We start from the raw sequence: 17,656 nt of genomic DNA on the forward strand, positions 1-17,656 counted from the left end.
GAACCACGACTGGGGGCCGGCGGGGAAAAGGGAGCTTGACTCTCCTGTCCGGGGCTAGTGAGACAGAGGACAAAGGGTGCGAGAGACGTTTGCCTTTGCCTTTAGCTTTCATTATGCAGTTCTTGACTTCAGAAAGACAGTTCATTTGTTCTGAGTTCCCAGCAGCCTGAATGAATTCCCCGCCAGAAAGAAAAAAGAAAAAAGTTTTGAAAATGATCTCCGTCATTGATGATTCGATCAGGAAATTACAAAAAAGGAGAAAAATGAGACCGGGGAGAGCTTTGAGCCCTCCAGCCAGTGGGGCGAAAGCAAGAGAGCACAGCCAGACATCGGGGAGCCACAAGCCATGACTCAGGCCCACAGATACCAGCGCTGGTTTCCCAGGATGGCAGGCAGAGAGTGAGCGGGAAATCCAAGCGCCCGTGGGGAAGAGAGGGCCAGGCCACGCGTGAGGCTGGCACCGGAGCCGGTTTGTGGAAGTCGATCGCGGGGCCGGGTGACGGAAGTCTTGATTTGTTCAAAACTGAAGCTGTCGCCCTGTTTCAGCGTCCGCGCTGGCCTGTGGGTATTCCTGGCAACCACAGAACCCCGCATGATCGCCCATTCACAGCCCGGTGGGTCAAAGGTTCAAACAAAGAGGAAGGGAAGGGTGAAGAAAAAGAGAAAGGTGTCGTGTGAGCCAGTGGAATCCTGGGGAGAAGACCCACCGTCCTAAAGATCAAGTTTGAATCTTGCCGGTCCTTAGCTGCTCTTTTATACTTTCCCGCTATGGAGCCAACTCGTCTCCTCTCCTGGAGGATGGCCAGGCTGGAGCCAGAGGACCCCGGGACCCCACCCAGGGGGGAACCCTCCTGACCCGGCGGCAGAGCTCACACCTCCTTCTGGAGACGTGCAGGACGTCAAACAGAACATCACCTACTTTTTCTTCTGTTTTTCTTTTTAAGAGATTTGATGCGGTCCCTGTAAGGACGGGCGTGCCACAGCACGTGAGTGGCATTAGGAAGCTGCCTCCGTGCCAAGAGGGAGGGGCGCCACCTCCCGCATCTGCCCTGGTCTCTCCTCCTTTCTAGTCTGATCTTCACAGTTGCGGGCTGGACCTTGACATGAGACGTGCAAAAAATGAAAAGGGGAGGGGTGAACTTATAAACCTATCTGATGTGATCCAAATGGATTCCATCTGTTTTCCACAGAGAGGGGATATAAATAATATGAGCAAGCATTAATTCGTCCTGCAAGGGTTAGTGCTCAGTTCCAGAAAGCCCCATACCGAACGAGAGCAAAGCAAGGGTCTGACGGGGACTCTGGCTGTCTTCTGCCCACGAGCTGCGCCAGGAAGGGAACACAGAGCTGGCTGGGTGTGATGTCAGGCCCGCCCTCCGTGGGCACTTTCTCCAAACTAAGACAAGCTGCCCCTTAGCATGTGGGGGTCTAATTTGTGTGAGAACAAAAAGCACAAAGTATTTGCATGGGATAATCTGTTGCAGAATGCCTTAAACATAAATAACACGATTATAGTTCTTGTTATATATGTGTGTCCCCCAACCCACATGCGTGCACGTGTGTGCACATACGCGGGCATGCACACACACACACACACACACACGCAAGCCCCAAGAAGATCTATCACGGCAGAAAGATCAATGACTCTGTTCCTCTTTGTTTAGAATTATAGATAAGCTTATTACATGCCCTGAATCATTGGTCACATTCAATGTATATGCAAAAGAAGTTCAAAGGCCTACCTTGACAAAGGACGTTTGGAGAAAGATGATAAAATGTCTCTGATAAAACACACACAAAAGACTTTAGCAAGAAAGACCTACCAATTAGGAAAGCAGCGCTTGGGCATTGGGTGTGAAACCCTGTTATCTACAGCTTTGGCGCTCAAAGATAGTGGCCCTGAGCATAAGGCTTTATCTGGCCTCCACAAGAATAGAGATTGCACCTCCCCAGAACCATCCTGTCTGCAAAGCCCAGGAAACACCTTGCAGAGAAGTTGATGCAACATTTGCCATCCCAGCCCTCGGTGACAGTTAAAATAGTGTTACAACATAGCGTTGAGCAACGGCCTCGCCCTATCAGCGAAGTCTATGTTCCAGCCCACTTTTCCCCCTGGAGAAGCAAAGATGACACTTTGGTGACATTTTTTGGTTCCCCCTTGACTTGCAGGTTAGACTATTAAAGAGAGGGAAGAGACATTCTTCCTTCTACCTTTCCAACAGAGTATAGAAATCCTTTCCCGATTGGGGTGCCAGGGTGGCTCAGTGGGTTAAGCGTCTGACTTTGGCTCAGGTCATGATCTCACAGTCTGTGAGTTCGAGCCCCCTTGCCCCGATAGGCTCTATGCTGACAGCTCGGAGCCTGGAGCCTGCTTCGGATTCTGTCTCCCTCTCTCTCTGCCTCTCCCCCACTTGTGCTCTCTCTCTCTCTCTCTCTCTCAAAAATAAATAAACATTACACAAAAAAATTAAAAAGCCTTTCCCAATCAACGTCTCCGGCAGAAGATCAGTAGTATTTACTGCTTACATTTTACTGCATTATTCTTGAGACTTTCAAAGGATTCCCCATATCTCTTCGTGGAAGATTTATTACTGTGTCCCCACAACGTCTTCAGGGCTGAAGTTTAATTTATGTGATTGCAATCAGGAAACCACTTTGAAAAGGAAGAAATCAATTTAACTTTTCGTGAGTTGTAAATTTTCTGTAAATAAAATTTCACAAGACCCTCCTTTTTTTTTTTTTTTTTTAAATCAAGAAGTAACAACATGGCTGTTGAAATGGCGGCAAGTTTTGGGGAAAGATTCTAAGTAACAGGTCAGGGGGTCCCAGATCCACCACTATTTCGAGACCTTGGAGAAATCACTCATTTTTCCATTCCATCATGAATGGAGTATACAGGGTGTTTGCTAAGGCTGTTTTCACCTCTTGAAATGATTGGATGCTAGTCTACGAAGGGGTGGCCTTCAAAACATTTTCCCCTGGTTTGTTTTGTAATAATCCTTTTGCCTTTGATGACCGTGCTTGGCTTTGCAAGGTACGTCAGCCGTTATGATTTCACTTGGTCTTCTTGAGAACTTTGAAAATGGCAGGACTCCAAGGCCAGTGAGGAAACTGAGGCACGAGAAGGAGCCCTGCTGAGAGTCACAGAGAGTCACACACTGGGTCACCTAACAAAATGAGTACTAAGATAAAAAAAGACATTTCAGGCCAGAGGCTTTCAAATTTTTTTTGAATGGCGAGCAACAGTAAGAAGAAAATTGTATGCACGACTCAGGAAATGGGTCTAGCGGTCAAAAGAGGGGCTTTAGGAAGCAATGCTTTTTCTCACTATTTGCAAAGCTCTCTATTTTCCATTTATTCTCTTCTATTTTTTTTTCCCTTTCCTCTCTTTTCTTTTTATTTGTAACAAGAATCATTATTATTATTTTTAGTTCACAACTAATTCGTGGGCCACAATATATGGTTTAGAAGTCACTTTTCAGAAACTTTTTACATGACAGTGACCTGCTTTTTCCCAAATCAGAAAATAAGATGTACTCCCCTGAGTTCTGAACCCACAGATGAGTACCAAGTTGGGTTCTCTTGTTGTGGGTTTCTTGCTCTGTAGAAAGCCCCCCAAATCTGTATAATAAGGAGGCACAGTCCTTAGAGTGAAGCCTTCCACCCTAGGCAACTCATGACCCTCCCGGCTCTGAATACACCATCAAGTCCTAATAAATAATGAATACTAATGACAATATGGAGACACCTGTTTGCACTGTACTCCCAATAAAGTCAGAAGGATAACTGGGGCTGCTCCCTAAAAATGGCATATGGCTCTCTAAATAAAGGGCTTTAATGCATTTTATATTTAAACTATAAGGCCATGGGCTCAAACCCAAATTGAGATGGGCTCTGCTCCTTAAGTACATTCTGGAAAAGTCGTTGAAATATTTATCCACCTATCTGGGTTCAGTGTTTCTAAAGCAGCTCATTTCCTTGCACCAGGCATCTCGAGTGGGCCTGTTTGCAAATGCCCCTTGAACTGGGCAAGGGCTGACTGTCAGAAGCAAAGGCTGTCCTTTCGGAAAGTCATTGTCTATGAAACTTCTTGCTTGAGAAGTACGAAGAACCACATTGTTTCCACAACACAGCACACAATTCAAAGATTGATTTCCTACGCACCTGGTCAAATTCTTACTTTCTGTACTCCATCCCTAAGAGGCCACACTGCTTAACCCTTTAAGCCTAAGAGGATAATAGTCCCAAACGTAATAGGATTATTAAGAGGATTAAATGTGATCATGTCAGGGAAGCCCTTACCACAAGGCCTATAACTCAGAAGTGGGTCACGCGTTGTTAGAGACTTTTATTATTTGCCCACTAACATTTGCCATATATATATATATATATATATATATATATATATATAAAATAACCGTATTGGCGTCACTAAGGCTTTCACTTTTGATGAGTCAATTCCATGGCTGTCTCTGTTCACATAGACTAGGATCATTTGATGGGTCTCCAGAGGTCAAACCACCTAGCCTCTAGACTTCAGGTCCACGGATCCCCAAACGTGTTAAAACCTAGCATAGCCCAAATCCAACGCGTTCATGAGCGGCACGCGGGCTATCCAGTCGGCTCCCGACATGCTAAATTCTTTCCTTGACCTACTAAGTCAATCGGATCTATGCTTGTATGTTAGTTGCGTCTTTTCAAAAAATAGAAAAGGCTCACATTTATTTTTAAAGATCCGAACTTTTGTCTCAGAGGGGAACTTGGCTTTTTTCAGGAATGCTGACTTATAACGCGAGTCACACGTGTCTTTCTTCCTTCTGTTCAAAGCAACACACACAGACTTCCAGCTGACAGATTCTTGTTCACAGGTAGCTGCTGAGGAGTTATTTGGGGTATATGTACTTTGGAATTCAACGTGCCAAAATCTTAAAGACCAATGAGAAGAGATTTTTTAATAGAAGTTTTTTGTTTTTTTTTAACTGGAGGGTCAGGGGTGGGATCGCAGACCCACTCGATAAGCTTCAGGTGATCTAGCAGTTTCTAGATACTCAGTCCACTTTTCCTTTTTAGTTCCAGATACTTCGAGCTTAGTAAAAGCCAAGATAACATTCCATGTGTGTGGTAGTCATTCTCCACCATGCATTTGCTGCTTTAGTATAACGTCCTAGGTTGTATCTGCCTTTGTCTCTAATTTTACTCATTTTACTCGTAAGAATTCCAGAACTTTTATTTTTTTAATTTTTTTAAACATTTATTTATTTTTGAGAGACAGAAACAGCATGAGTGGGAGAGAGGCAGAGAGGGAGGGAGACACAGAATCCGAAGCAGGCTCCAGGCTCCGAGCTGTCAGCACAGAGCCCGACGCGGGGCTCAAACTCACGAACCGGGAGATCATGACCTAAGCTGAAGTCGGACACTTAACCAACTGTACCACCCGGGCGCCCCAAGAATTCCAGAACACTTTTAAATATAAAGATGACTAGTGACAGAATAACATTCTCATTAAGGAAATTTTTTCTGCCGCTGCTTTACCTTTAAGGCAGTGTCACGTTCTCGTTAAAGAAATGCCTTTCGGGGAGAGTATGATTAATCAAACCTTCCTTTATTGTGATCAGAAGAAAAAGAAAAAGGAAGAAAGAAGGAAACATACACAAAAGTGAAAACTAAGTTGCCATGTAACTTTATTTCCTTCTCATTCCTAGCATTCAAGGGGTTAACCAGAGGTCTTAATAAATTTCCAGTCTAATTGGGAAGGGGGGAGGATGTGGAAACCATTTCAGGAACGAGATGAAAATTGCCAGCCTCCACGTGCCTGAGGCAAAAAGACGAGAAATGAAATCTCTCGTGGGCTTGGTTAGTGAGGGGGAAGAAATCTACATCTCGCACTTCAGGTTCATGTTAAATAATGATCTCCAGAACGGTGGGACTCGGGAAAAGGGGTCTGCCCGTGTCTCTTAGACGGGGCCCACCAGGCAGTTCCTGGACAGTATCTGTCCTTCATTCAGCTCACCCCAGACCCGGCTCCAGACTCTGACCACTCAGCGTGGTTTGCGTAGACAAACAGCGGAGTCCCTACTGACATGTTTGGGAAAAGCTTCTTTCCTCCCGATAGAAGTGCGTTTCATTATATAGTGTGTCCGCTGAAAGCGTTCTGGGCTAAACAGTTTCTACTTTAGAAGTGGTAAGGAAATCCACTAGATCCGGCATAGGTTTCTCTCACCACGAAGATGCCCCCTGAATGGAGACCTTGACACGTACAGAACATCTTCTAATTAAATGCTTCTTAAAAATTCTTTAGGCCCACATTTATAGAAATACTTTCTGCATGCCCTTTTTCAAAACTTACCCTAGAATGCTGTATTAACCAATAATGCTTTCGAAATTGTCCTCCGGGAGGAATGGCTTCATATGCATTTGAATGAAGGGACCTAGAGAAGCAAGAAAAAAATGGAGGTGCTTTATGGTCACTAAAGAGCGGTGCATTCATTGGTCAGTTTAACTGGAAATAAACTTGACTTCATTTGGGGACTCATTTGCCTTCACGGCGGCGGAGTAATCCTCTGTTCCTTTGTTATTACCATTTTTAAAGAACTACCTTCTCTGCAAAAATGTGTGCTAAAAAGCCTTAGAGTGTTGTTTGTATGCTTAATCATTTTTAACAATTTTTGGATGATCTCTTTATATTGCTTTCGTTGTACATACAAGTATAAATTGGAAACTAGCTAACAGACGTTTATGTTTCAGATATTTTTGTTTAATTTTGTTAAAAATTATTTTTGCCCTTCCTTCCTACCTTTCAAGAACAGATGACCTGTACAGAATTAGTACCATTTATTCATTGCAAAAAAAAAAAAAAGTAGAAAAATGTGCTTTTTTGAAACATAGATTTATGATGACATTTTTCTAAGCAAGCACAAAGCAGTCACATCAAAAAGTTTAAATCTTACCTAACTAACACTTTTTGGTTAAGAAATAAACAATGATGTTTCATAGGAAGTCTCCACAAAAGCTTTTAATATTCCCTTTCATCATGTGTATGGTATACTCTTCATAAAAATGTGATTATTACTAGAACATAATCGTATAATCTTAATGTAATCTGAAAATATGTAACTATTACAATGCAGATCTTAGGATTTGTATAAAACAGAAAATGTAATTATGTAATTAGAGAATAGAATAATCACTTCTATGGCTGCTTTTTTTTAGCTATTTTTTATTTCATGCTACTATGTGGTATTTTAAAGCTTTGGTGGAGTGTGATAATTCCATGACCCCACAACAAAGCAGAGTAATGATAATGTTAGCCCGCTGTTTCATATATAATTCTGTTTTCCAAATCTGCAGATAGCAGGGTTAATATGCGAGGATTTGCCTTCTTATCTGAGTGCCTGGAGCACACTCTAAGACCAACATTTGGCAATTTATTATTTAATTGATCGATGTAGATTTCTCAGCAATTCCTCGCAGAGAACTACACTGCTGACTCTGATTCTTGAGCAGATTCCCATGTCCAGGACAGGTGGCAGATCGGACAATCAAGATTCATCTCAAACTTCTGCGGTCCCTCTTCAATAATTTCTGCTGCGGTCCCTCTCTAATAATTTCTGCTACAATTGTGAGCCAACTTCTCTGCAGTCTCTGTGGAACCACAGATAAGAAAACACTGCGAAGTTGATTCTGGGTTCCCCTTTTTCTTTCTTTTCCCCTCCCCACTCAAAACCCGAGTTCACTCCAGCCGTGTGCTGACCTAGGTCAGCACCAGATCGGGTCAATTTCTCACAATTCCAGGTGGCATTTATATGTAAGTGTTGATGGTGCTGAAAAGCCCCCTTGTCCACGTCTCTCATTTTGTAGGAGAGAAAACTGAAGCTGGGTCCGTGTAAGTGTCTAAGTGGCTAGTAGCAGGAGGAGGCTGAAGCCCCCTTCCTTCCCGGTGTGCCTCTACCAGTGAGAGATGAGTTGGGTCCTCCTGCATCAACCATATGAGGCGGGGGGAAGAGTTGTTGGTTGCACGAACAACCCGGTCATTCATTCAATCATGCCATCAACAAACGTCAAAACTTCTGCTGTTGGGAGGGAGTGAACAGTTACCCAGCCATCATCCTTGCCCGCCCCTTTACCCACCATGGTCCACATTTAACATCATGTGGGCCCGCCCACTGCTCTCTACCAGCTCAAAAGGGGTCATTTTATCAAACTGACCTACAGTTCACCCCCAACCCTGTTTCCTATGTCTAACAGTTCAAGAACGGGTTAAATCGACTCATCTACTTATTTTTAGACGTAAATGTTGCACGGGGAGGGGGAAGAAAAACATACCTTCCTATTTCATAATTCCCCAAGTGAGAGAGGAAAGGTAAATTATAAACACAAAGAATAAAATAAACTGTTCCGCTCTGGGAGGAGAGTTCATCGCGAAATGATGTGGGAAACAAGGAAAAAGGCTTCTGTGCGTTCATTCCTACGTTCATTCGTTTCTTTTTTTACCCAACTTAGAAAAATTGTGTTTTGTTTCTAGCTCCTCATGGCGGGATGGTTTTAAATGCATGGGCTAAAATTTAACCTAAAGTAAAGCAGACGTAGAAGTTATAAGCTGTTTTTATAGACTCCTGTCATCCACCAGAAAAGTTTACTCCTGTAACCGTCCGCACTTGGGGGACTCAGAATCATGGGAAAGCACATAAATTCGCTTCCCTGTTCAGTAGATTTTTGAGGTGCTTCTTGATACTTGGGTACTTTCCCATAGCGCTGGGATAAGGGATGTCATTCAAAGAGGAGACCAGCTTCATGCACCCAGAGTGGTTTCTCAGCCTGTCCCAGGAAACCACCTTCTGTCCACGGCTAATGGAGCCAAAGAAACCGTGGAGAAAATCCACATCCTCTCTAGTCTCCACCCATCAGCCTCTTGACCTCTGCACTCACCCCACCAGAGTGAGGGGTGGAAACCAGGTACGTTTGCCCTAAAGAGATACCTGGGACCTTCAGAGATTCCCAGCAGCCTCTGAGGAATCAAAACAGTGAGGTAGGGCCAGTCGTTTCGGTAATAGACCTGGTCCCATATCTTCCCCTTTGTTATTTTTTCTGAGCACTGGGAGAGAGGCGGATCCACTCCCTAACTTGGACCAGGAGCTGCCTCACCGATTTGAACTCTTACTGTATTTTAACCAGAAGATTGTTACCAAATTGACATCTTGAGTGATTTGGGAGGAAAACATGCTATATTTCAAAATAAACCTGTTTGTAAGAATTGCTATTTGAGAATGAGTATCATTTAGCTACTTTACAATTCTATTTTAAATTCACAACCTATTAAAAACAGAACTTCTTAGGGCACCTGGGTGGCTTAGTCGGTTAAGCGTCCAACTCTTGATTTCAGCTCTGGTCATGATCTCACGGTCTTGAAATCGAGCCCTGAAAAATAGAACTTCTTTTTGTAATCCCCATTGCTTACATGAAATTCATAGAAAATGAATCTTGTAAAAGAGAGAAACAAGGGATGCTTTGGTAATATCCTTTCAGAGCTCTTAGGAACCCCAGCGCTGTTGTATAGGCTGAGCCATCAGTGGCTGCTAAACATTACGTGGAAACGAAAACTGCATGAGGTTGGCTTGTGGCTCGTCCGTGGCTGTGAAGACGTGCCTCAAGGCATTGACAGCGGTTGGTAGGCTTTTGCAGTTCAGTTGCTGGCTCTGTATGGGTGTGCGCGCTCGCGTGTGCGTGTGTGTGTATCTTTCTGCCTGTTAGTCTATCGGGTGATACTGTAATAAAAATTCTGAACTTTGCTTCAGGAAAGCTCAGAGGGAGAACATGAGTCAGGAAAGATGCGTCACTTAAGGGCCTTCCCTGACGGCAAGGTTAAAAACAGGGCCTGCTAGAGCGCCGGCAGAAGAGTAGCAACATTGCTGTGCAGACAGAGTTGTGTCTTGAGCGGTCACTCTGGAGGCGCACTGTCCAAAACAGTAACCACTAGCCACAGGTGACCCTTAAGGACTTGAAAGGTGACTACAGTGAATTGAGACTTGCTATACACACAGGACTTTGAAGGACTGGCTGCAAAAAACAAAGAATGTAAACTCTATCAATAATTTTTATATTGATGACATGTTGAAATGAAAATGTCTGAGATACAGTGAGTGAAATAAAATATATCATCAAAGCACTTTCACCCATTTCTCTTTGCTCGTTTAATGCGGCCACTGGAAAGTTTTAAATCGTGTCTATGGCTAACATTACATTTCCGTTGGGCGGTGTTGTTCCAGAATGAGAAAGAATGCCCACGTAGTTTAAATGAACCTCGTCAGGGTCTAGGAAAGAAATTTTGACGGGGGACAGTATAATGATATGAACCATCTCGCAGTGTAGTTGAGCTGGCTGGTTCCAGCTGGGCGCTCCCGAGGCAAACTGCTTGGGTAGAAAGTGGGCGAATTACTAAATCTCAGTTTCTGCAGCGGTAAGTGAAGGGAAGAAATACGAACCGCTTGTTACCAGAGGGTTAAGGGGAAGAGTACGTGTAAAGCACTTGGTGTACGGTGTGCTAGAGGGTGCACTGATAAAAGGTAACTTCTGTTGCCGTAGTGAGCTGCCATCACAAAATCATAGACTGAGCGGCTTCAACAATGGAAATTTACTTCTCACGCTTCTGGGGCTGGAAGTCCAAGATCGGGGTGCCTGTCATGGCCATGTTCTGGTGAGAGCTGTCTCCCTGGCTTGCAGATGGCTGACTTCTCACTGTGTGCTCACATGGCAGGGGGAGAGAGAGAAGTAGAGAGAAAGCTCTCTGATCCCTTCTCCGAAGAGCGCTAATCCCGTGATGAAAACCCCGCCCACATGACTTCATTTAAACCTAACTGCCACCCACAGGCTGTGCCTCTTAATAGCATCACACTGGGGGTTAGGGCTTCATCATATGAATTTGGTGGGGCGGTGGGGTGGGCGGGGCACAAACATTCAGTCCATCACAGTAGTTTAAAAAACCCAATCAGAAATAGCTCTGATGTCAATTTGCATTTGGCAATGTTGTTTGAGAAAACCTTTCAGACACTGCAGTCTAGCGTGTGCTGGGCACAGCTCTCTGGATACTGAGCAGGTGCTCTCGCCTTCCCTGAGTGTGGTCCTTGAAAAGGCAGCAGCACTGAGAACTTGCTGGAAATGCAGGATCTCAGGCGCCCCCCAAACCTGTTGAATCAGAATCTGCACTTAACCAGATCCCCAGGGGCTTCAGAAACATATTCAGTTTCTGCAGTACTGTCTAGGGATTCACAAAGGAGGAGGACAGCCTCACCAGCAAGGTGTTCAAAACCTAGAGGCGATGTGTTTACGTGGCGGTGAGGGCGAATCAGGAGACAATAAGACAATTACACAGGTGACATTAAGGGGGCCCAATGAAAGATATCCTTGCTCCCCAGTGATCCAGAACCAACTGTGAGGCAAAGTAGCCAAGCAGACAGGGATTAAGATATCAGCTTTACATAAGAGACTCCTAAATATGGAGAACAAACAGAGGGTTACTGGAGGGGGATGTGCGAGGGGGGATGGGCTAAAAGGGGGAGGGGCACGAAGGAATCTACTCCTGAAATCATTGTTGCACTATATGCTAATTTGGATGTAAATTTAAAAAAATAAAATTAAAGGGGCGCCTGGGTGGCTCAGTCGGTTGAGCATCCGACTTCGGCTCAGGTCACGATCTCACGGTCTGTGAGTTCGAGCCCCGCGTCGGGCTCTGGGCTGATGGCTCAGAGCCTGGAGCCTGCTTCTGATTCTGTGTCTCCCTCTCTCTCTGCCCCTCCCCCGTTCATGCTCTGTCTCTCTCTGTCTCAAAACTAAATAAAACGTTAAAAAATTTTTTAAAAAAGAAATCATTTTAAAAAATAATAAAATTAAAAATTAATTAATTAATTAATTAATTAATTTTTAAAAAGGAAAAAAATATCAGCTTTATCACCAAGGACTGTGAGAGAATATAGCTCAGGACATGGCTTCTTGCCATTGAACCCCATAAATAGACACTTACTCATTAGCACACAGGCAGTGTTATCCCAAACAAAGGGAAAGGGAAAGGCACGCTCAGAGTACTAATTTTCTATTGCTGCCACACTACCAAATTACCACACCTACTTATTAGCTCAGAGTTCTGTAGGTCAGAAGTCCAGTTGGGCTCAACCACGTTCCCAGCTTAGGGACTCACGAGGCCAAAAACCAACCAGTGTTGGACCGGCCGACTCTCATCTGGAGGCTTTAGGGGAAAATATTCTTAGAAGCTGCTGCAGGTTGCTGGCAGAATGCGGTTCCTTAAGGACTGCGAGATGGGGTCCTGCTTCCATGCTGGCCTTCAGCCAGGGGTCACCTACAGAGACTGCTCTCCGTTCCTGCACATGGCTCCCTCCATCATCCAGCCGACGACGCAGGCACATCGGATCCCTCTCTCTACCTCTTTCCCGCCCCAGCCTGAGAAAACTCTGCTTTCAAAGATCTCATGTGATTAGATCAGGCCTCCAGAATAATTGCCCTTTTGGTTGACTCGAAGCCAACGGATTGGTCACATCAGTCACATCAGAAAAATTCGCTTTGCCACGTCACATGGCCAGAGCATGACATTTCCTCATATTCGCTGTCCTCCAGATTCGGGTGGGAAGTCTTGAGGGTCCGTTTTAGGGTTCTGCCTCCTGTGCTTGGTTTCTATTCCCAGAGCTACTAACCAAGCAATTCAGTCTTTTATGGTGGAGGATGAATGAGGTTGGGGCAAGAGGCCAAGAGTTTTACAACGAAGAATGTCACTCCACATAGAAACCAGAAGCCAGGGAAGAGTTGGTCCCATTACTTGGCTCTTACGCACCCCACCCTCGATACACTCAAATAGCTATAACATAATGTAAAATATAGTCCAAGGGTCACCCAGAGGACACGGAGACCACGAGGAAGAGTATATTTGGTCCTTGAATGAAAATTTCACCCGAGGCACAGGGATCTGAGACCACTCCAAGATGGGAATGAAGGGTAGTCCTTAATCCTGCAGGAGAGCGCAGAAGAGCTCGCTCTGAAGCTGGGCTGCGTAGGGCATGTGTTCTGTGACCAGGTCTGCAGAGCAGTGGTATGGGAGATTAATCTGGAAGTACTACATGAAATGAAAGAAGCCCCTTTGTGGGAGACCTTTGCAGGAGATCTGGTGAGAAGTCATGAGAACTTGAACCAGAATGATGGCAATAGGGATAGAAAAAGGAGGGTAAATTACAACGAAGAAACCAAAAAGAGGACTTGGCAGCAGACTGGATGAGGTCAAAGGCAAATCCATGGATCCCACTCTGGAGACCGGAGGGTGAAAAGAGCGAGAAGAGCTGGGTTGGCGCGGGAGCTGATGAGTCTGATCGTCAGTAAAATGCACACGATAGATGTTAATTTTCTCTCATGTCTTCAACACACTTGCGCGCGCGTGCACGCACACATCTCAACTTTGGGCTTTCCCTTTCCCTGCCACCCCCCTTTTCCCCTCCCTCCTCCAACAGGCACCTACCTCCCCCCTCCCTCCATGCACTCACTGCCCCATCCTCTGCTCCACTGAATGTCTTCTAGCAAAAGTTACCACGGATCCTCTAGGGACAAAGCCAATGTCATCGTTTCAGTCCTCATCCTCATTGGCCCCTCCTTGACCTTGGCCTTTGAGACTCCTGCCTTTCCTCTCAAAACTCCCATCTTCTTTTGTTTCAAACACCCTATTCTCCTCTTTCTCTACCTGGCTCAATCCCCTTGGTCGGTCCAGGTCCATCTTTTTCTCATCAACCCCTTAGATGTTGACAATCTCAGATTCTGTCAGCGCTCCCTTCTCTCTCCGGACACTGTCTCGGCAAGATGTGAAACCACCACAGATGTGTGACGACTCTGCACTCGTTACTTGTACCCTAGACCTCTGCCCTCAACTGCTGTTTTCTCCACCAGCACCTACAGCTCTGTTCTGTACATCCAAAGCCAGATCCTCGGGTCGACCTCCAAACCCTTCCTCTTCTGGTCTTCCCTCCCGCTAGTAATGGCACCTGGGCCGGAAGCAGGAGAGACTCCTCTCCTCCCCTCTGCGGCCATCTCTTCCATCTCCATTGTCCCCACCTTAATGCAGATGTTCACAATTCCTTGTCCGACAACTGCAGTAGCTCCCTCCGTTCCTCATCTCTACCCCCTCCTACTCACCCATCCACCTCTGACAGATTTACTTCCCTCAAACAAGTGTTAATCACGATGTTCCCCAGACTTCAAGGCTCTGATAGAACCCAGTGGCCTCAGGTTGAAATGCAAATTTCTGCAGGTTTATAAGCCGCCTACGACCTGTGTTCATGTCTGCCAGCATTGTGTCCTCTGTGAGCGCCCTCATCCCAAACCTACTCTCCAATGACACCAGAAGTGACGTGCGGGTCTGTTTCAGAAATTCACATCTTTCTCATGCTGATCCTTCTGCCAGGAGCGCCTTCTCCCCTGTCCCCTCCCACCTTCCTGAAACCTTCCTCCAGCCCTGCCAACCATCTGGTAAAAATCTACCCAACCTCCAAGAGCCAACCCAAGTACCACCCCCGCCAGGTGGTATGCCCCCTCTTTTTCCTGTGTCTCCTCCCGCCATCTTCCTGGAGCCATGACACTCCATGACACTCAGCAACAGCCATGAGGCTCTGTCGCTCTCCTCTATTTGTCCTTTGTTATCAACCAGCCCAGCACCCTGCCTGGCACATAGAAAGCTTTACAGATACCCTTCAGGGAGGAAATCAAATACTTCATACCTGGGAAAGTCCTCAAAATGCCATTTTGAATGAGTGGAGGCCGGAGGGCTAGAAAGCCATTTAACATTTATTAAGAATTGAAAAGCTAAAGGGACCTTGACCTGCTCCTCAAAGTCTACAGATGGCCAGAAATAACCTCGGGCTGTGACTCCTAAGTATTCGAGATTTGCAATGTAAAGAATTTCGGGGATAGTTTCTAATGGAGACAATGAGACAGGAGAGGGTAAATTGAAAGATGAGCTCAGAGTTTAGCTTTTCAGAGCTCTCCAAAAGATACCCATAAAAATACGTAGTTGTGATCAAAAAGAAACATAGCTCAGACCCATAGGTGGACAGCCGTCTGTGTTGTGTGTGTGTGTGTGTGTGTGTGTGTGTGTGTACATAGAGTGGAGTGACTTTGTCAGGTTTCCTAAACTCTCCAAGTGTGAGGGTCCCCGTCTGTAAAATGGGGTTGGTAATGGCATCCTGGCAAGGATTAAATGAAGCGAGGAATATATAAGCATTTTGGTCATTACCTGGCACTTAGTAGTTTCAAGGAGAGGGAGGGAGAGAGAGAGAGAGAGAGAGAGGGACGGAGAGAGAGAGCTGGTGGATAAGTTGGCCAAATTGAGCTCTTGCTGCAACGAACCCCCAAGACCTATCCTCTCTTGCGGTTTAGGTTCTAGCACATTTCACAACCCTCTGGGCAAATGACTGCCAACCTCCACAGGGGCTACCTCCCCTGCAGACGACCCACCCTCTTTGGGCTTAAGGCTAAATGGCATGAGCACTGTGTCCTCAAGGCTACTGACACAGGACAAACTAAGGACGGTTCCCAACAGATGACATGCACACTTTCCAAAATTCGCTCACTCTTGCCTTTGTTTTTAGGTTAAAAAAAGATCTTGGGTTTTCTCCCAGAATCCCGGAAATATTAGCTGTGTAACTGGAACACTTGTTTTTCTATTTTGCTTCTTCTATTCCCCAGCCTCTGACCTGGGGGAGCTTCTCAGGGTCTCAGGAGAGAATTTCCAGGGTGGTAGGGTTTGCTGGGTCTCTTCCGTATAAATCCAGCTGTCTGGTCAGTATTACTGTCGTGGATGCCCCCTCCCCCATGCCTATTAAAAGTAAACTTACAAACTTCAGGGTACATTTGATATTTCTTAATTTATCATTCATAAGCGCAAATGATTTTTTTCCCTGCTCTATTTATAAAAAAAAAAAAAAACTCTTTACAGAGTCATTTTATATACATGCAAACCACAATCTCTCAGTGATTTGTTTTTTGAGGATGCTCCCTGGAAACTATACCTATTCAATTGCTTTAATCTTTCATTACATATAATCAGTCATATACATAAGACTAAGGAGCTGTAAATCTCGTTCTCCTGCCTATTTAAACAGCGTCTGGAAATCTGAAATAATTACCTCCTTTCTTACTTTTAAAGTGTTTTTAAGATATATTACATTAATATTGTGGAGTAAGGTTGAAAGTCGGTCTGTGACATTGCAAATGCTCAAATCCGAAGGCTCTGAAAAATGGTGTCTCCTCCGTGTTAAGCATTCAGTGCTGAGCATTTTCAATATACAAGGCTGTTCCAGCAATGTCAAAAGCAGAACATTACTGTAGATGTTCAAAGAAAAGAAGCTTCAGATGACTTTGCTTAATGGGTTTACCTATAACTGGACACACAGCAGCAATGTAGTGACACATATTTGGATGTGATCGTATGACAGATATTTTCAATAAAAATTGCTATCATCTGTTATGTCAAGAATGAGAGGTTTCAGGATAAATAATCTGCAAGATAAATCAGGATAAATTAGTAAAGGGAAGGAGAGTAGAGCAAGCAAGGAGGAAATATTTCCAACCTGTCCCATTGGAAGTAAATTATGATCATGTTTACCAGTTTGTTTCTTTCAGAGGAGGTATTCAAAATTGTTTATCTTCATTGCTTTAAAGAAAAGTCGTATTTTTACCTCTTGCATTTCACCTCTGCTGTAATACCAATTTGCAAGTGTTTTGGTATGAAGTAAGGATTTGGTCTTGATTTCACCTTGAATTCTGATTCACGTCTACTTCCTCCAAATGTATTTCTAATGTTCATAAATAAATCACATTGGCCTCACATACCGAGGTTTAAAAAGGTGATTCTGTGAGAGAGAAAGATTCACTACTAGCTATCAATGGAAAACATTGGTTGAAGTCACATGAAATTATGTGCATATGTAACAGTTCATTTTTTACTTGCTGGTTTACTGTTTCAAGCTACTTTTGTGCCCAAATTGGACAATATGCTATAAAATTCCCCAGTGCTAAAAAGAGTGAGGGGCAATCAGCGAACAACAACAACAACAAAAAAGAGGGGGGGGTGTGGAAATTTAGTTTTAATGCTTGTAATTATTGCAATTAGAATGAAATGTATCAACTATCAGTGAATTTAGTGTTTGCTGTCAGTACATTTACCCAATTGTTTTTATTTTCCCACTTTCTGTTCTTTCAGAATGTGTACACGGAATGAATCCACCTAGAGATGTTCACGGTATGTTGGATTCCAAATTCTATTTTTTTATAAAATATGCACATTCATATGATTTTTTTATCTATGCATCTCTACAACGTATGACATAAATTAGCCAAATAATTAAGGCTTTTTTTTTTTTTTGCTGATTCACAAATACTTAAAAGCTGCTCTTCATATTGTAAATATCAAACCCTATAAAACATTCCAATGAAACTATAATGACACCCTCGGTTCTACAGCGTAGTTTACCACAGGTGCATTCTGCTTTTATTAAACGACTCTGCATGACTCTGAAAAAAAAAAAAAAATAGAGCTTGTTATAACCTAGTTTATTGCCTTTGTTACAGCAGTGGCAATGCAAAATTTTTACGAGGGTAAAATGTTTACTAAGCA

At 44.2% G+C, this 17,656-nt stretch overlaps 1 protein-coding gene across 5 annotated transcripts in view; it reads left to right on the forward strand.

Moving 5' to 3' along the window:
• The window catches only part of RUNX1 (RUNX family transcription factor 1), a 253,039-nt gene that overhangs the window by 138,075 nt on the left and 97,308 nt on the right, over window positions 1-17,656 (forward strand). For 4 of the 5 annotated variants that reach the window (XM_042956909.1, XM_042956911.1, XM_042956908.1 and 1 more), the window contains exon 3: window positions 17,243-17,281. The exons of the other annotated variant lie outside the window; for it this stretch is intronic. In XM_042956909.1, the coding sequence (XP_042812843.1) occupies window positions 17,243-17,281 (39 nt within the window). The remainder of the gene's footprint in view (window positions 1-17,242; window positions 17,282-17,656) is intronic. 5 annotated transcript variants of the gene reach the window in all.

The sequence above is a fragment of the Panthera tigris genome, chromosome C2, assembly GCF_018350195.1.
Source record: "Panthera tigris isolate Pti1 chromosome C2, P.tigris_Pti1_mat1.1, whole genome shotgun sequence".
In the NCBI taxonomy this organism is placed as follows: domain Eukaryota; kingdom Metazoa; phylum Chordata; class Mammalia; order Carnivora; family Felidae; genus Panthera; species Panthera tigris.